This window comes from Gymnoscopelus braueri (genome assembly GCF_963280865.1).
Source record: "Gymnoscopelus braueri genome assembly, chromosome: 2".
Lineage (NCBI taxonomy): Eukaryota > Metazoa > Chordata > Actinopteri > Myctophiformes > Myctophidae > Gymnoscopelus > Gymnoscopelus braueri.
Genome location: NC_137604.1, coordinates 55,338,513 through 55,359,207, shown reverse-complemented (window position 1 = coordinate 55,359,207; position 20,695 = coordinate 55,338,513). Strand labels below are relative to the sequence as shown.

The window sequence follows — 20,695 nt, the reverse complement described above, 5'->3', positions numbered from 1 at the left end:
GATGTACTTTATCTAGTAAGATACAAAAAAATCACACCCTGTGTGAAGTGGGCGGTGTCTTGCTAGCTAATCACAATACTGAATGGAGTCAACCAATCATGTACAAAAGATAAATACATTTATTGAAACACTCTTTATGATGGACGAAACCATAACTTGAAAAAAACCAAATTTTGGTTTTTTTCAAGTTATGGATTCTTATATAGGACTATGCACATGTGTCATGTGACACTGGCCAATCACAGTCCTGAATAGACTGTGATTGGCCAATCACAGCGCAGGATAATTCTACAAATTTCCTGGGCCCAGATCACAGCGCAGGAAAATGTACATTTTTCCAAATCTCACTTATAGGGGCGGTTTCACCGCCCAAAAATAATACACGGTCTAAGTGGCCCTCTCCATCATCAAAGTTGCCCACCCCTGGCATAAGTGGTTATAATCTACACTGGCTGGGGTGAGACACACACTACCAACAAAAAACAGAAAAGACTGTACGTGTAACATAAGTTCAGTGTCATGTCAGTTTATGTAATGGATTTGTAGCGAGTTGTTCCAATAGTGGAGCAACCCATTACGGATTAATCTACGTATTGTTTATCAATTACATTTCCATTCTGGCTCTGTTCTTATTCAATGTACAACAGTAGTGTTTACCGTTAGAAAAGTAAACTCATTTTCTACTTGTGATGTTGCGCGAACGTCTAAAGCTGCTTATTCTTTCCAAATAGAGGGAAAATCTGACCACAGGGCGTCTGTCAAATTATGTCAAATTACGATTAACGCTGGTTAAATTAGAGAACTCTTCCAGATCCTCCTAACTGGCTGGTAAAGCAGTGAAAACTGACTGGTGTATTTGGAGATGCAGGAGCCGCTGTGGCCCGCAGACAGACAAGTTCAGTTTCCTGGCCTGTCACCCAAGGAAGAGCCAAACGGTGAGTCAGACTATACAATGACAGGAGGAGACAGACCTTTCTTGTTGCCCATGGGAATGTTGGTGTTGAGCAAGGAGGCAAAGGAGCTCTGTTTGGAGAGCTGGGCCTTGGCTGCCAGGGCGTTGTTCCACAGAGCCTTGATCAACATGGACGCCAGGTACAGTGTCTGTGAGGTGCGGGAGAAAATAGACAGAATACCCAAATTCAAGAGCTGATTTTGACTCATTTTGCATATACTTGACAAGAAGTGGTTTGTTTTGATACAAAGTTCTCAGCTTGGTCTTTATTGAGAGAGACCCTTTCGACTTCAAAGGGTCTCCATCCATCCATCCATCCATCCATCCACACACACACACACACACACACACAAGTTCTTGACTAACAAAAAGATCCGTCTAGGATATCAACTGAAACATGGCCCTAAATATCCAAATATTCTGATACTCGTTTGCCAGGTTTCAACTCAAACATTATTTCAAAATACAGATGCATCAATTTCTCTATTTTATTCATTGCACAGCCATGTCACATGTGCACGTGGATCATCTTGTGGCTGTTTCAACTAGTATTTTGGCTAAAGGGACATAATAGTGATCTTCGTAAATGTTTCACCTTTTTCACATGCCTAAATGATCAACAATAGCCTATGTAAGTTTCACATTCACTTCATGCCTTCCACTTTCATTATTTGGACACAAGACACCAGTGCAGTGAAGTTGATCCTCCATGCATGTAAAAAAAAATATTCAGTAAATATCTTACACAAACATTGTTCTTGTGAAGCAGTTCACAGGTGTTCATAAAAATCTCCATTTCCATTTGCCAGTGAGGCAAGGCAGTGGTCAGTGAACACTGAACAGTAGGCTTGTGTCTCTAAATGGACGTGGCGATCTTTATTATCTTCACCCTAACCCAAGTACAAAACTACCTCACAAGAACAAAGTTGGCAAAACTAAGAAACAAAAATAATAATAATTGTACTTTAGTTGTTGTTGGGGTATTCGCTACACATACAGCACGTAGAATTTGTCCTCTGCATTTTACCCACCCTCCTAACTATTAGGAACAGTGGCTGCCATTAATACGGCACCCGGGGAGCAGTTAGGGGTTCAGTGTCTTTCTCAGGGACACAGGGGCACAGATTATCACCTATAAAGCAACCTTCACGCACTGGCATTTCCTTTGGACGATATGACTCGATCTCAATATGCAACTTTGTATCTACATCTGCGGAGATAACAATCTCACCAAAAGACAAAAGGGCCTTGATTTGATTTATTGGCTAAATCATTTAGAATGAATATTTGGATATTTGCTTGGAAACTGTGTAGAATATCTGAAGATTCGGACGGACAACCCTAGTAAGATGTATGCAATGCTATAAGATCACCTGCTCAGTGTGGGCACTGGGGTGCAGTCCTGACACCAGGTTGAGAACATGACGCAGGGGCACTGGATCCAGGTTTTTGATCAAAGACGGGAACAGGTCATGGATGTAGCGGCTGCAGTGTTTTAGCTACGAGGCAAAAACAAAAACTTATGAAATAATTATTTCCTTGTATTCCTAATACCAGTCATTTTCAGCTGTCAGTATAAAACGATGAAAGTTACGAATGAATCCCGAGTGACCGCCAGAGGCGGTGCTTTAAAGCACTGACAGAGTGCTCTGGCGGGCAGCAGAGATTAAACAGAGTTGCGAATGCAACTACGGTTCTATGAATCCCAGAATGACCGCCAGAGCCCTGTCAGTGCTATAAAGCATCGCCTCTGGCGGTCAGCAGGGGATGAAATAGAACAGTGGTTCTCAACCAGTGGTCCGTGGACAACCAGTGCTCCTTGAGCGGGTTTCAGGGGGTCCCCAGCAAAAGGTGTTAATAATTATTTTTCACCCCTTTATCCATATTGTTTACGTTGGCTATTCAAAAATAGCAGATATACAAGCTCACAGCGCGCCACTTCGTGCCGCGCTGCGAGCTTGTAGATCTGCTATTTTTGAACATTTTAGAAAGATCTTGAAAGTGTTTGAAGAATTTTACATTTTTTAACACAAATCTTCTCTTCTGGGGGTCCCTGGCACAAAACCTTTTCAGATGGGGGTCCGCGGCCAGATATATATATGAATTTAGGGGTCCTTGGCATGAAAAAGGTTGAAAACCACTGAAATAGAACGTCAGTTTTAATGTGAAGTGAGAAGTTCAGCCGGATCAGACTGGACCCTGCGCTTTCAATGGATCCTGTTGGATTCAGATGGGTTTTCGACAGAAATACCCCAGTTCAGTGTCGGCATGTTTGTTCACCTGCGCTGCGGCCCAGATGCAGTCCACATGCTGGGTACTAAGCCTGCCTTCTGCAGCAAGGAAGTTCAGGATCACTTGGCACTGTTTAATGATCTGGAAAAACACACAGGGGCCAACATCAACAACAATGCGTTAACGGCAAATAGATGCAGTTAGTTCGGAAAAAACACATACAACCATGTCACTGTAGCAAAAACTCACCTCAATGTGCAAATTTGGTCCGAATATGTGCTCCACTACGTTGTTATTAATTAGCCAGTCGGCTAGTTCCTTAGCTATCGACCTGGAGGGATAAATCATAAATCACTTTACGTACTCAAGCACCCACAAATGTAAAAGGGTTTGCATTGATGGCAAGGGATAACATAAATGGATAGTGCAAGATAAGTTGTGTAGGACACATCTCTTTATGTCCAAGTAAAAAATCATATTTTATGGCTGTTTGAGCAGCATTGTAAGGTATTTAGCCATTTTCACCCAAAACCCTGTGAAGCCACAACTTGTGTGCATGCACCATTGATGTGTCGTGTATGTGTTGTTAAGTGTTACTTTGCACTGAGTCAACATGTGGTGTGCAGCAACTTACGTCTCTGTGTCGGACACCAGAGACTCATTATTGCAGACGTCATTGAAGGTGTGGAGCTGGTTCTGGAGGGAACACAGGGTACAGGCCATTAATAACCAGGTGAATAATTCACCACACAACATACACAGGTTTAACTTTCAAAGCATTTAACAATACTGTGCTAACAGCACAGTGTTAAACAACCCAGGTTTGGTACATTGCATTTACTGTATATTTTATAATAAGAAAAGCATTTTCATAATACTTGGCGTGACTTAAGATGTGTGCCACAGTAGATCAAGCTTATTTCATGCACTGTTACCATTCACAAGCAAACCAACAGTAAGAATTGTAAGAGCTGGCTTGAGGGTCTATTGAACTTTTTGGTGGTTGTTTGAATATCTCACAGTAAAAACAAAGTCATGTAAATCCTTTTTCCAAGGAGTAAATTGCTGCTCCATATGACACACTTCACTGTGGGATTGTGTGTGTGGAATTGTCAGGTCTGCTTCTAACATTAACGAGCACATTGACGAGGCCAAAGTCTGGCCAGCGTCATGCTGAGAACAGAGGGTTCCCAAACCTTTTGAGCCCTAACGAGAAATCTCACCGGGATCCAAATTTACAAAATACATTATGAATTAACCACTGAGGGAAAAAAACTGATCTACAAGCTCACAACATGTCGCAATGCATAGATTTTGTTTTGGGAGGATGAAAATCTTTTAGTTTTTTTAGGGAAAAGAACAGGATAATTTACTCACGACTCATGAAAATGGATCCACAGCCCAAAATGGGTCATGAATCCATGTTTGAGGGAAACAATGTGGCAGGACAAGGCGTGAACCTGTGGGCATTTGAGTGGATGTAAACTCACAGTGATCTGGCTCAGGCCGGCCAGCCTCATAGTGAGCGTGGGGGACATGAAGTATTTGAAGGCCAGGTCCAGGCTCTCCTTGTCGAAGCACAGTGCGCTGTCCAGCGGTTCCTTCACTGTGCTCCACATCAGGTCTGCCATGTTCCGCGCCGCGCTTTGCCGCAGCTCTTGGTCTGACAGCTTGCACAGGTACCTGGGGGAAAAACAGGCAGTGCAGGACGAAATCACACACAAGGACAGAAATAGAAACTAGCAGACACAAAGCAGGTTAACTCATCTGTCTGTAGGTATGTACCGTGGTAGAGCGGTCACACAGAGGCAATACAGTACTTGATTTAGTGGCCAATATACTGTAAGGTGCTTTACAGTACCAGGTGTGAATAGATTGCCAGATCATTCAAGAGAAAATCCACAAGGGGTTTGTGTTCTACCCACTGAGTTATATACTATACACAGAAACACAAGAACAAGATGCAAGTAGAAGAGAAAAGGATTATTACTAAAGCTAGCATGAAACATTTGGAGGAGGATTCAACTGAAACTAGTGATTAAATAACAACTCAGGCATGAGTTCTCGGGTTGGTGACACTATAACGTGGTGTCAGTATCAGAAATATATTCTGTACTAAAATATGATACCAAGGGGCCATGCAGGACATGCCAGAAATCAAACAAAAGCGCAATTCTCTGCTCAATTTTGCATGAACCCTCTGATATCGTCGCTGTCGGGCGGAAACCTTGTACGTCTAAAATCGTTAACTTTTCATGAAATGGAAAAAAGAACCTGCGTTTCAATTGGGGCTGTGAGAATTGGCCAAAAATGACTTTCGAATAAAGCCATTCAATTTCCGAATGTATCAATTGTGTATCATTTTTCATATAAAATATTGTATGCAAAAAACTTTATTCAAAGAAAATATGGAGATACAAGGTTTTTGCACGACAGCAACGATATGTGATCATGTCAACAATTAATTTCTACTGTAGGCACTCCTATGAAGTCCGAGCCAAAAGATTTGAGGCATTGGTTTACAGTTTACAGCATGTTATATGATCAAGACGTAAACTCTGCTGAAATGCAGTATTCAGTGTGAGGTAAAATGGCTGCTTGGGGTTTTCAGATCATTTCTGATGACTTGGGAGACTATAGCCCCCACTGAGGGCTTTGATGTTTTGCTGATCAAAAGGGATTTAGCAGAGCTTTTGAAACGCAGAGCACTAAAAAAGACCCAAGTTAGATTGAACTGGGATTTTCATAATTATTTCCTCTCAAGATTTGAGAAGATTGTACATAGAGGCTTCACTGATTCTGAAGAATAAGAAACAAAATGGTATGAGTTGCGATTAACAGCTTTATCATAACCTCATACTCTTGAGGAGGGCAGCGCGGCTTCCGAAACGTTGGCTCCTGTTCTTATCTCTCTCGTCCGCCGATAAAGCAATGTTTTGGCTATGAAGCTACGAGTGTGTGCGGCTACTTTGATCTCCTCTCAATCCCTGAAAAGTGTCAGAAAAGTGTGATACATACACAAGGGGGTTTGAACGCTAGGGGTTTGAACGCTCCACCGTGCCTCAGGCTTGGCCAGGCGTTCCACACAATTGGCCGTGTGCGTGGGTTGGGAAGCCGGGTGGGGAGGACCATAGATATAGAAACCTAGATACCTCATTGGCCTCTGCAGTTCCTTGGAGCGACTGGTATCTCAATACAAGGCTCTTCCGCAGGGCTACTTGACTACTGGCCAATCACAGCGCGTCTAACTGACTAGTTGCTGCGTGGCTGCCTCTTAAGAAAAGACCCGCCCCACCTGCCTCTGATTGGCCTACCGAACGCCCCCTTCTGTGACGCACGCGGAAGTTTCCAGCTTGCCCTGCTGAAGCGGAAGGAAGTGGAAGCACGGCCGAGATATGCACGCCTCAGAGCCGAAGGAGGCGTCTACCTTTATATGTCTATGGGGAGGACGATCTCTTTCTCTGCACTAGCGACTCTTACAGGTTGATCAGGGTGCCTGTTTAGCGGTGTGTGTAAACTAGGTAAGATAGCGTGTTCCTCCGCATCTCTGTGAAAGGAAGAGAGATGTGGTTGTCTACGCCGTTGGTTCTCAAAGTAGGGTCGGGGGACTCCCAGGGGTCCTTGAGGAAGTTCCAAGGAGTCCCCAGCTAAATGATGAACCAAATTCACCCTTATGGGTCTCTAACTCTGAGAGTGTACAAATGGAACCAAATGGACCCTAATTTTTTTTTCCAATTTCACCCAAAGACCAAGGAGATATGATTAGTTGAAGATCTAGACTCCTATCCACTTCCTTGTTAACTTAAAACTTAAAAAGTCTGTATTTCGGCTCCTGAGTACTTTTTTTTTTCCAATGAAAAACTCTGGCACTGGCTAAAAAAATATGAAAATAATTCTGGCAGTTAATGTGTTAAGATAGAACTGCCATTAAATGGGGGTCCGTAGCCTAAAGCTTGTCAAACTGGGAGTCCTTTGAATTCAAATGGTTGAGAATCACTGCTAGAGCCGTAAAAATCTTCTCTTATGGGGGGGGGGAGGGGGGGGTTCACTGGAATATCTTAAAATGGGGGTCCGCAGGCTAATAAGTGTCAATTTGAGAACCACTGGTCTACACCCTCCCGCATGGCCAACTGTAGGAGTTAGCAGTGATGGGGACTACATGTAGGGGGGAGACTAGGCCTCAAAAACGAAATTGGGAGAAACATTTAAAATAACTATTATGAATTATGATTACTATAAGTCAATAGTAACTATGTCTCTTCTGGGCTGTCCATTAGATAATCACATGCAGAAACAGAGAAAAGAGATCAAAACAAAGAAAAGAGGAGATCATAAGCAGCGAGAAACATCAAACAGAAGTGTCTGTTCACCAGATCACATGACCACCAGTACTGAGAGCTGTCTGGCTATGCCAAGGTCATGTGAGGAGAAGCTGACTGGAGAACCCTGGTGACAGTTGCCATGGTGAGGGAAGCTCTTCCTAGCAACAAACGTGTGGTACTTTAGTATGAGGGAGTGAGCTATGCTGTTGGGAGAGCACTCAGCTGAGGTTTCTTACCCTACACACACACACACACACACAAGACGACAGTCTGGTTCCCTCGCTGTCATCCACCAGTATTCCATGTGATTTATAACACACAGGCAACAAATATGAAATTAAAAAGTTCTGCGTGTTGTGAGCTAAGCTTCCACATTTGGCCGTAACTTGTTATTCGAGATGTAATATTCTGGATAGGCAAACCGTCTACCCCTTTCGACTTGGATCCCAAAGTATGGCGATTCTGTGCTGCTCTGTAGACAACTTATTTAACAAGATGGCAGCCATTCAGTCAAATAATAATACACACAGTAAATATCTGACAAGCCCGGGGCTATTTTTGACTGCGACAGTGAGTCTCTTTCCTCTGCTCTGCTTTTTATTGCCTTCCACTGAAGAAAATAACAATAGCTGAACAGAGGGAGATTTTGGGAGTAGATGTAGCAACGCTGCAAAGACCTTAAAATACATGTTACTAATTTTATCTCGTAAGAGGATTGTTTTCAAACGGGGGGAAATCCCTTTTCGTCCGCATTCTGCAGAGAACGTTGACTTGTAAAAAGCTAGTTGGGGTCAACTTACCGTATTACGTAAGTACGAAATGGTATTATGTGCTGCATGACGGCGGGAATGTGCAACCATATTCGGATCTATGAACAGAAACAAAAAGAAAAAGATAACAAATTGACATGAGGTGAAAATCTGAAATAAGTGCAGGTAAAAACAGATCTGTCAATAAAACATCCATCAGTGCACAGGCCTACTAGTACTAGTAAGATCAAATCGAATGCAAGTGACAGAGCAACTCACATTTTACGCTTGTTATTTGCTTGTTTACAGATGCCAAGTGGGTTACTTTGATGTCTGGTTTGATGTCTACCTACTATTCAAGTTACTTAGTTAGCACTTTTTTTCTTTTCACTCCATTTACTCAACCAGTTATCCTGATGTTGGCAGCATTCTACCCAGACAGGAGGAAAGTCTATGATGTCATAATGACAATGTGTATTCAGCAGCCTTCTGACCAGAGAGGACACATCCAAGGACTCCTCTAGGCACGCATCACACACTTTCACTGTGAGTAGGCACGCATCACTCTCTTGCTTTCAGCAGGCACGCATCACACTTTGTCTTTATGTATGCATTCATCACTCGTGTGCTTGGAGTAGAGCCCCCGCCCAAAAAAGGGGGAAGAGATCTGCATAAGTCACTTAAAGCGGCACTATGTACCTTTTTTAATGAATAAAATGAAATTTTGTCCAATATGTATGGTAGAGTATGTTAATACAAATGTATAACTTATACAATTGGGGTGGTTGTATTTGGTTTCCCTGCTCTTCTATGGAGACATTTAGATCCTGTGTCTAGGTGATACATGACCTTTGACACGATCCCGTTTCTGGTTTGACACAAATTTTAACCTGAAGGTCAAGATTCAATTTATCCCCTGAGCAAGTAGGCAGGATCTATTAGCTCAATGGTAAAAAGAAAAAAACTTCAGCACTTGTCAGCACTTGCCCAGGAGACCCAGGGTTCAAATCCGGGGCAGAAGAAGAGGAAAGTACATCTATTTTTGACTAAAAACGGAAAATGTCAAAAGTTTGCCATGCCTGAATATCACGGCACTGCATCTTTTAAGCATGCGAGACTCACATTGGAGACAATGGTGATGAAGGCGTGGGCGATGGGGAAGGGCAGACTCTCTGGGTTTCCAGACTCGAAGCAGTCCTTCATCAGCGTCAGGCCGTGCTTCCCACAGAACAGGCACACGTAGCGCAGTAAGTGCAGAGGAACCTCCACGTCCTGAAAAAAAGAGCACACGAGGCTGTCAGTGGACTGCATCCTATGACAATTGTAATTGAGATCCAACCTCTCCTGGGGTCAAAGGGTCGTTTTGTTCAGCATGTGTCTAGTGAGGAATCTGGTTCATGTTTCTTTGGCTCCACCTTGAATAATGGGCAAGGAAACCCCTGGCTGTACATGGGAGCTATTGTTGTGCCACGACACCCGCTGACCGAGCACTGTGGGAGGCTGTTTCATGGTTGTACCTTGAATGGGCAATTGTGAAGAAATCTCAAGCAGACCATAGATAGACATATTTTAGACACAAACTGCACAAACACATTCCACAGGAAATAACATGTGACCAACGCTACATAAGGACTGTCAACCCCCCCCCCCCCCTACCATCCAACTTTTACTTTCCCTTCCAACTATTCTCTTCCATCTCACTCACAGATATTTAATGACTGGAGTCAAATGAAGTTCACAGTGCAAGCCAAGGGAACACTTGCATCATTTAAAACAGCCCAATTATTATGGCATGTAGTTTTATGACAAAACAAGGACTTAAACCTTAAACTTCATTGACCGGGGTCCCCCAGCAGTCTATCCTCCTTTTTTCCCCCTCTACACCAAATCTTTTCTCTGACAATAGCCAATCTATAGAAGCTCAGAGGACGTCACATTGCGACACGTTGTGCGCTTGCAGATCATCAAATGTTGGGAATTGGGACGCTAGAGTTCATGTGGTTAAAAGGATAAATTTAAAGGAGTAGTTCTCCAAAAAAATTACTTGTTTTCTATCAATTACACACCCCATGAAGCATTGAATTCATGGAGATTTTTTTGTTTTTGTCGCATTCCTAAGCCAACAATTTGATGGAGGAAAGATGTTAATGTATCCGGTAGGAGACTCTTCCTACCTGAGATCGCCGGTCAACAAATTATTGGCTTAGGAATGCGACAAAAACAAAAAAATGCTTGCTTCATGGGTGTGTAATTGATAGAAAATTAGTAATTTTTTGGGTGAACTACTCCTTTAAAAAGGGATCATTCTGAAATGCTACTGTATGTATTAATTTTGAGGCAAACTGAATGCTGCATGATGTTCAATACATTTGAAAATACGACATTTTTTAACGAAACACCCTTGAGACGGCATCTCAGTAACTTTTACTTTTTTTCTAGCCATCATGTTTTCTGAGTTTACTTCAGGATTTCAATTGACAGGGATGTAATTTTGCTCCAACCTCATCAATTATTTTCTAGACGATCCACACTGTGGATGTCAAGCGGCCCATCCTCAGCCCTGTGCCAAAGCCACAGCCTGCTGGGCTTAATAAAAACTTTATTATAGTGGAAAGGTACAAGGGAGAGCCATCAAATTAGCCTGGGACGCATTACGGTTTCTCTGGGGGACAATGACTTCAGCTGCAGGAAATCAGACTGAATTTAATAAAAGCAAGGGGGCTTGGCAAACAATGAAGGAAAAACTATTCTTATTTTTTTCTCATCCAAGGTCATGTTAAAGCTACTTGCTTATCACAACTTCCTTCTTGTCCTTCACGTTCAGTATTGTGCACACAATCCACGCACAAAAAGAAATCATCCATACAGATGATTAAGGGTTAGCTGGAACAGTTATACTACAGTACAAGCTCAAACCACTTAAGCACTATAGAATTTGTTGTACAATGAACAACAAGCTCAACGTGTCACTTAAAATATTATGGAATATTTTGGAACATTTTGGGAAGGTTTTTGTACATTTTCCACTATGACATAGGCCTGTCACAATTATTACATAATAGTCTAATCGCAATTATTTGAGATAATGGCAATTATTTTTGCATAATCGTCATGATCGTTTCCATGTTGAAAATTTACCACACATTTCCAAATACAAAAAATGCTAAAATAGCAGATCTACAAGCTTACAACGCGTAACAAAGTGACGCGTTGTAAGCTTGTAGATCAGCTATTTCTGCTATTTTTACATGTATAAAATTATTGAATATGTCAATAATGTCTTTGTATATTTCAGTTATTTGTCATATTATGCGCTGTGAAATTTTGTATTACGAAGCTCATATGTTCCAATGTTCCAATGCCAAACATACGATTAAACCGTTAATCGCAATTATTTGAGTGACAATCAATCGTCAACTTAAATTTGTAATCGTGACAGCCCTACTATGACATAACCAAGATAAGGTTAGTTAGGGGTTAATGTGGTTAATATATGTACATATATATATACATACTGTACATATACACCACAGGCGTATAGTTCACAAACAGCAGAAGCAGCAGAAGTACAGGAGTTACACTCACTCGTAAAACACACACCCATAAGATGACAAGGCAACCCACGGCCAAGCAGTCACTCTGCACTTGGAAAACTACATCATACAAAACAAATTCTGACTCGATAGTTGTCCACTAAGCCTATTACAGCAACCTGAAACCTCATGTCAAAGGACATTTATATTTGGACCTGGGCCCTGAGGCATCAAATTTCTATGAATAGGCAGGACTGATGTAGAGAGACCATTAGTTTGGTCACGCTGCAATTCATCAGCTTTTGCCTCCTAAAAGTCATATTTCCCAGTGGTTAACCACTTTAAAACCTGGCATACCTATTTTGGGGCATGTCAATATTAGGTGACAATTTTGCAAAACCTTCCAAAAATATCAAAAGAATAAAATAGCAGATCTACAAGCTCACAAATGCAATGCGTTGTAGCTCGTAGATCCTCTATTTTCGCTATTTGTCATATGACAAAGTATATAGATATGGCTAAAGTGGGTTAAGAAAATATTGTTCTTTTAACTCTTTGACTGCCAGAGTATTTTCATAAAGTACTCCCCCATTGCCAGCAATTTGTGTTTTTTTTATTTTTATATTTTGAAAATTTTCATGAAAATAATTGATCAGACTGTTTTTTAAAGACGCCGCACAAATCCGCCACTAGAGAGCAGCACATGATAGCTTGATCATCTCCTTGTGTCACTGTTACCCTTCTTGAGCGATTAGACAGGGAAAAACATGAAAACGGATGTGACGTCCTCCCAGATTGTTTTGATCGTCAAAATTACGATGTGATACACGACGGCGATGACTGATCGTCACCCAGACCATAGATTATAGAAGAGAAGCTGTCCGTTTGTCCGTTATACCGTGTGAAAAACCGTTTGTTTACCTATTTTGGACGAAAATGACCGGGGGAAAATAATCAAAAACCGGAAACGGAACCCAGGCCATGAAACCGGATGCAGATATGGGTGAAGTAAGTGGAACTCGAGAATAACATTGAATTTTAAGCAGCATAGCGCGATCAGAGATTAAACAATGAACGCAAATCCAACGCGTCAAACGCGTCAATGGCGTGGGTGGATTAAGTAGTAATTGACGCGTTTTCGAGTCAATGGCGTTTATAGAGTTAAGACTGACTAAGAACAATTTGAGGAAGTTTTATGTCATGTTTTGAAGTTCATGAACCTTGCTTCACCCCTAAAGGGATGTGTCAAACTTCCTATGGTAAATGAATGCCAGATCAGCAATCTTGTCAAACATATGCTATGATACTTGCTATGTGCGCTGGACTCTGCTAAACTCATTCATCCTCCATGAAAACGCATTTTGTCAAGGATCTCACAATAGCCAAAGACCTTTTTAACACTTTACCTGCCAATCACGAGTATAACCGTTGATGAAAAATACACCCGTTTACTGCCAAAAAAATCCATCCACGAGTATAACCGTTTAAAAAAAAAAAAAAAAAAAAAAGGGGGTTTTTTTTTGTTGGTCTTTTTTTTTTTGGTCTTTTTTTTTTTCAATTTATCCACACAGAACCAGAGATATCACGATCCAAAGACTTCTAGCTCCATTCACTCCTTGGTTAACTTATTACTTTAAAATCCTGTATCTCGGCTCCTGTGTAAAAAAAATTTAAACACTGGCACTGGGGGAAGTAAAATAAAAAAAAAACCTCTGGCAGGGAATGTGTTAATAACTAAATTAAAATTAAGAAAGAAAAAAAAAAAGACCATTACTGCATCAAAAGTCGTAAAATGTATTATAAAAACTGGTCATAAAAACTGGTCAAACATTGGCCAAATTTGAAATCCGATCTACAATCTCAGCTTGTAGATCTACTATTTTCACAATATTTATAAGTATAACAGAGTCAAACTAAATGTAATGTATCAACTGTAACATTCCAAGTGCTTATCAGGGCGGGGGGTCCCCAGTTCAAATATGATTATTTTAGGGGGTCGCGGCCTGAAAAGGTTGAAAACCACTGGGTTATGCAATACCCGTTGTACCCGTTGTCAGAGTACTTAGTGCAGTACCCATTATGATAGAACATGGAGGCCAGTCTATGTCAGCACTATGACGTCACATTGATGACATTTATAGATCTTTTTGGGAGAACCACTGATCCACACCAGGCACAGCACTCTTGTTTTTAGAATGAATGTTATAAATGAACAAGTTCTAATGACTGAGCCTACAAAAAAGTCAGGGTTGGCCAATTTTACTCTAGAAGAAGAACAGCTGTTAGGCTACTGAGGTTGTCCATGCATGCAGCATCCCAACCAGAAGGAACCCAAAGTTATAATCACTCTGAATTTGGGGGTTAAATAGCAAAACATACAGTAAAAAGGAGGAGGTGGAATGCTTACGTTCATGTCGCAGAAGGAGCCGAGGATGTTGCTTTCATGAGCAGATATGTCCTGGAAACAAACAGGAAGCAAAACATGAGACGACACATTTCAAGTAAACAATGGTGGCAACGTAAGTAACACTAATCAAATACACGTATCAGTAACACTTTCTAATATGAAGCCCATGTCTAAAATGCATTATATAAACACTTATTATACTGCATTATAATCTGCTCATAACACTGTAATTACATATATAAGCACTCGTAAGTACTTATGCTTTATGTTACAGCCCCAGCCTAGGGGAAATGAGTAGCAACATGAAAGTATGGAACCCCTCTTGAAAAAGTCCCAAGGAACCACCAGCAAGCAAGGCTTCAGCCATACCCATTGAATCATAATTCTAATGATAATTTCTAGACTAATTTGGCTGTCAATGACATAGCTGATGACTTGCAGCAGCCATCACCCGCTAAAACGGTGGACAACAAAACCATGTTTCATTCAAAGACAGAAAAATAACACGGCAACGCTGGCTAATGAGTTCCAAATTTCAACAGCTACTCTTGCCATGTAGCCATCCACTACATTTCAGAAAAGAAAGGAACCTCCAAATAATGTCCGGCTCAATTTTGGGGACTGTCTGACATTATGAAATGTACAGGAATTTCAGGGAGGCCACAAAGGCCATGGCCGTCCTTGCCCCTCAGTTTGGCCTTGTGCCCCTAAAACAAATTGCATGCCCTGAGGCCACAGTGGCCTTAATGCCCCAGCTGACTGCACCACTTTCTCCTCTGTCTCTTTCTTGTCAATATGCAGAAACCAGTGTCTCTTTCTTGTCATGTAGACACCAGTGTCTTTTGTTGAGACCCCATCTTTAAACCAATCCAGTAACTTTGAATGGTGCAGGGCTGAGCATGGATCAGATATACCATAATGTATTTATTTCACTGCAGATAGTCTACATTTAAAATCATCCTTAACCCTTAAATTCAATGAATTATTTCATGGACTAAAATCTTGTTTTATTTGATGCCTTCCTGCCCTGGTATTTGGCCTTTGTGTCCTCAGTTATTATGCCTTGCCCCTAAAATGATGAGATTCCAGACCTACCCCTGACCCTCCTGTCAATGTGCCAACCTTTACGATCGATGGCCTGGCATTAGTTTCTCACCCTGTATGTATAGACCACTGGTTCTCAAAGGGGACACCCAGGAGTCCTGGAGGGGGTCCATTCCAGGGTGTCCCCAGCTAAATTACCAGTTAGGAACCAAATGGACCCCTTAACAGGTCTGTAACTCTGAGATAGTAAAAATGGAACCAAATGCACCGTTACAAGGATTCTAATGCAGATCCTGGAAAAATTAAAAAGTTTTAAGAATCACTGATATAATGGGTAAGGCTAAGGATATAGCACTGACGAAGGTCTCAGGACCAAAACGTTTGCTTTTTTAAATTCACCCCTCACTATGAGCACAGAGCACTTTATGAGCAATTAAAAATAAATACATTCTATTTTCTTAAGTCTCTGTCTAAGGAGTTTTCCTTAATATTTATGCAGCGAGAGAGTCTTTTTCTGCCAGTATTCCTTTATGTTTTTGAGACCACCGCACCTGCAGTCAACCGTGAACAAAGGACAAAGAAGGGCGCAACAGTTTTCCCTGTTCTATAATGTGTAAGGGCCCCATATAACATCTTTACCTCTATAGTGGGGTGTGTGTTGTGTTTATAGGCCGTATAGAGAGGAAACTGGATCTGGAAGATCTTAGCCGCACACAGCAAAAGCTTCTCCCTCTCCTCTGTGCTCCAGGAGCTGAAGGGGTCCTGAAGGCTGTCCACGCCGCTGCCACTAGCGACGGCCGCGGCGTCCTCGCCCTCGGACCCACTCCCACTGTCACCAGGCCTGCCGCCGAGAGCCTCCGCTTGGCCGTGACTCGGCTTGCTGCTCGCGCCCTGAACCTTCTGGTTCTGGTTCAAGTCGGGGGCGTCGGCGTCCTCCTCGGCAGAGTCCCTCTCCACGTTGACGGGCTCGTCCTCCCCGGGCGAGGAAGGCTGGGGGAGCGGCCCGGTTATATTAGCCCCGCCGCTCGCGTTCCATTTCGAGTCCGCCCCGCCTTCGATCCGAGCCCCGCCTCCTCCTCCCGAGGCGTGGGCGTGGTCGTGGATGGTGCAGAGGCGGTCCCTCAGGCTGCTGACCTGCGCGATGACCAGGTTGATGAGGGCGTACACCAGCTGGTTGAACACCTCCAGGTGCTTGTATTCCTTGAAGCAGCAGAGACATTGCCTGAGGACAGAGTGGAGAGGTGCAAATGAGAACAAGTTGAGATTTTTTTACATGGAAGCCTATGTTTACCGTTCAAACTGTCAATCAACCCGATACACTTAACACCTCAGGTCACAGCTCAAGTTCTGTCCTTTTAAAATGATCACTTTAGGTTAGTGTAATGAAAGGACACTGGATTAACAGGAAATCTGATCAAAGGGAACAAAGGAATGGTATGGTGCAGTTAAGTTTTCTGAAATGTTGCATCCACCCATGACAGCTTAACTGTATCAAAAGTATTGCATAGACGTAGCAGTGTGATGAAGTGTAAACTAAACCTTAGACTTCTGAGCTTCAGCATACCAACAGTGAGCAGAGTACAGTGATACTCTGCTCACTGTACTACTCTGATTCTGCCATAATGTACAGAGAGGTTCAATATTGTTTGAATCAGATCAAGAAGGCCCCCCACAATGAAAGCACATGGGAGCTACTTGAAAGGGATTCTGCAGGATCGGGGATTATCGTCACACCCAGGCCTGTTGGATCAGATCCTGCAGCTGAAGGAGACACACTGTTCACAGATATGCGATCAGGAGGACAACATAAAAAGCAGGAAATCAGCTGCAAATTTAATTTTGTTACGTTTTTTTGTCTGATGCAACTTATGGCCGAGATGTGAAAACGATCGAAGCCATTAGCGAAAAAAGGAACCAACTAGTGTAAACCAAAGAGAGCTTTTTAAAATCATATCAATTAATTTTATTTTTTAAAGATTTTTTTTGGGGCTTTTATGCCTTTATGGATAGGACAGGAAATGGGGAGAGAGAAGGGGAGTGACATGCAGCAAAGGCCGTCGGGATCGGGACTCGAACCCACGACGCACTGTCAGGCTACATTGAGCCTAGGTGCCTGGACCGCTACACGGGCGGGGCGGCAGTGGCTCAGGGGTAGAGTGGCCGGTAGAGCGGCCCCCAGTTTGATCCCGGGCTCCCCCAGAGTTAGTGTCGAAGTGTCCTTGAGCAAGACACTGAACCGCTAATTGCTCCCGATGAGCAGGTTGGTGCCTTGCATGGTTTCCTCCGCCATCGCCATGTGAATGGGTGAATGTAATGCACAATCTATGTAAAGCCCTTTGGATAAAAGCGCTATATAAATGCACCATTTACGCCAGCGGAACAGGCCCATATCAATTAACTTTAACTGGGGCTGGGCAATGTATCAATATTGCTATATGGGACTAGATATCGTCTGGAATTTTGCATAACATAATATGTTTAACAGCTGAATTACAGTAAAGTGATGTCATTTTCTGAATTCATCGGACTCTTCAAGCTAATCTGTTGTTTGCCTTTACTCGCTCAAGTTATTATATAGACTTCACTGATGATTATTTTGTCAAAGCAGCAATAGCCATTACCACAATACTGTTACAATCAAAGCAGTTATTTGTTCAAAAATATTATATTGGATTTTGTCTGTATCGCCCAGCCCTAGCCCAAACATGTTCTTGCTTCCTCAGTGAACCACAAAGCATGTATTGTCTATATTGCATCATCTTGCTCTATCCACAAAACTTCAGTTTTCAGCATAACTCAGGGTTTAACTTTCGCCCAGGAAAAAAACGTAACCTAGGTGGTAAATACTGGGGGGAGGCGCATGTTTCATACCTCAATATTTTTGCATAATATCTCAATAGCAGCGATGCAATATACAATATGACTATGGGTTATTTGATATTTTACATGTAGCAACAGTGAAAACTAAGCGTTATTTTGAATTCTGCCGAACGAAAGTCAAACACTCACTTTCCAACGACATGAAAAAGGCTCGTAATTAAAGTCTCGTTGACGAATGTGCTAAGCTTTGCAAAGCAAAAATCATCAGTGATCGTTCAATAAACAAACTTCAGTATTGCTGTTCTGAATCTGAATCTCACTTAAAGGGATACTTCACTTTCACATAAAATAAACATTTAAAAAATATATTAAAAATAAATGAAAAAAGTTATGGAAAAATCACGGCCCCCTCACGCATTAGAGTGTCCTACTAATGTGTGAGGGGGCCTTTATTTTGCCATAACTTCTTTCATTTTTTTAAAATATATTTTTTTAATGTTTATTTTATGTGAAAGTGAAGTATCCCTTTAACCCATTCAATCCGGGAACGCATCTGTGTCATTTTATTTTCTTTGGCTATTCAAAAATGTAGATCTGCTATTTTTGAAAGATCGTGAAAATTTGTGCAAATCTTTGAAAATATACATTTTTCAAAGCGAACATTTGTAACTCAAATCTTTGCTTCTGGGAGGTCCCTGCCACTGGAACAAAACATTTTGAGATGGGGAGAGATGGAGATGGGGGTCCGAGGTCCGCGGCCAAATCCTAACGTTGCTACATCGGTGGTGCTCCAACTTTTCCATGTCAAGGACCACCCACAATGACATGTATTTGGCCGCAGACCGCATCTCAAAATATGTTGTTCCAGGGACCCCTCGAAGCACAGATCGGAGAATTTATTTTTGCTAAACACACACACACACACACACACACATATATATATATATATATATATATATTCAAAGATTTGCAAAAAAAATCACACCATTAAAAAATATATATATCAGATCTACAAGCTCATATGAGCTTGCATATCTGCTATTTTTAAATAGCCAAAGATGCGTTCTCGGTCCTGACATAAACAATAACGCTTTTCATGCAGAAGGTTTTGATAAGCTGCTTGCTGCATTGGAGGCTTTTCGGACAGCCCCTAGTAATTCATTATCAATGAGAGAGGTGAGTGAGCAGGTCCCATCTGTCACGGTTGAGCTCCTGTCACACACACACACACACACCCAACAGAGACAGGGCCATATTTTCGCCGGTGCCTTACCCATTATCCCTAAAATTCATTGCCATTTTTTTACTATTTTTAAAAACATTTTCAAATAGTTCAACAAGCTGATCTACATCGGCACGTTGTGAGCTTGTAGATCGGCCATTCGAACTATTTGAAAATGTTTTTAAAAATAGTAAAAAAAATGGCAAAGAAGTTTAGGGATAATGGGTAAGGACCGGCGAAAATAGGGCCCCTAGAGTTTAACACTCATGTGACGCGTTGGTGTCATGTACATGATGGAAAACACAACTACTGTACTTAATGCCATTGTATGTATGTATACATTTCTCACATTTAGTCTGTCAGTCAGTGAATCACAGCGCTGACAAAACTACTGTAACTTGTGTTCTATCTCGTGTTAGGAATCTCTAGTTAGGAATTGGAAACTTGGTCAAGTTGGTAAACTTCAATCCAATCCTCCAACTTTTTGTATTAGCTTAATGGTCACCCATTGAGACCTGGAACACATCTGTGTCACTTTTTCATTTGAGCTAAAAAGCATTATTTTACACTTTGGCTATTCAAAAATAGCAGATCTACAAGCTTGTATATCTGCTATTTTTTTTATTGTGAAAATGTGTGCAAATCTTTGAATATATATATTCTTTTAAAGCAAACCGTAACTCAAATCTTTGCTTCTGGGGGTCCCTGGAACAAAATATTTTGAGATGGGGGTCTGCGGCCAAATTCATATCATTTTGGGGGTCTTTGACATGAAAAAGTTTGAAAACCACTGATATAGAAACATAGGTTTTTCAGAAAACCGTTAGGATTTAGAAGACATTTTGCTGAATCGGAACCTCAGGCCTCAATGGGGGGAAAAAAACGTCTAAGTTCTTGTCTACTGTATATCCAAAGAAAGACAGCAGAGAAGACAAACGAGGGCCAGCAGTAACACAGTGTAACTTCTTGTCACACTCTACAAAGTATGTGTACTCGTCTTTCTCTCTTTTTTTCAATCACTTTATGTGGGATAACAATATCCAATTAGATGGAGCCATTATCTATCACATTAAAAGACACAAGCGCACAACCAAGGACTGCTTCTAAATAACTTTATGGCTATGTCAGCACTTTTGCATTGAGAAATCACACTGCATTAAGGTCAACGTCTCCTCAAGGCTCCTTCGCCTACACACACACACACACATGTTGGATAAATGAACATAGATCAAAAACAACCTACCAAGCTAAAATAAAAAGGGGCTCATTACTTATTTCGTATTGCCCTCCAATAACCTAGTCTCTCTCTCTGAAGAAACAATGTTCTGCTTCAGGGCAGCGTATTACTTTTTCATCCAATACTAGATAGATCACCAGCCAAACAGAGAAGTTTTATTAGTAATGGAACTCGTCA

At 41.7% G+C, this 20,695-nt stretch overlaps 1 protein-coding gene across 2 annotated transcripts in view; it reads right to left on the bottom strand.

Annotated features, from left to right (window-relative positions):
* Positions 1–20,695, bottom strand: part of usp34 (ubiquitin specific peptidase 34) — an 89,307-nt gene that overhangs the window by 57,696 nt on the left and 10,916 nt on the right. For both annotated transcript variants that reach the window (XM_080456593.1, XM_080456594.1), the window contains exons 3-12: positions 15,879–16,461; positions 14,196–14,246; positions 9,378–9,527; positions 8,307–8,374; positions 4,675–4,867; positions 3,819–3,880; positions 3,434–3,515; positions 3,233–3,325; positions 2,326–2,451; positions 972–1,101 (exon numbers count right to left, since the gene is read on the bottom strand). In XM_080456593.1, coding sequence (XP_080312719.1) covers positions 972–1,101; positions 2,326–2,451; positions 3,233–3,325; positions 3,434–3,515; positions 3,819–3,880; positions 4,675–4,867; positions 8,307–8,374; positions 9,378–9,527; positions 14,196–14,246; positions 15,879–16,461 — 1,538 coding nt within the window. The remainder of the gene's footprint in view (positions 1–971; positions 1,102–2,325; positions 2,452–3,232; positions 3,326–3,433; positions 3,516–3,818; positions 3,881–4,674; positions 4,868–8,306; positions 8,375–9,377; positions 9,528–14,195; positions 14,247–15,878; positions 16,462–20,695) is intronic.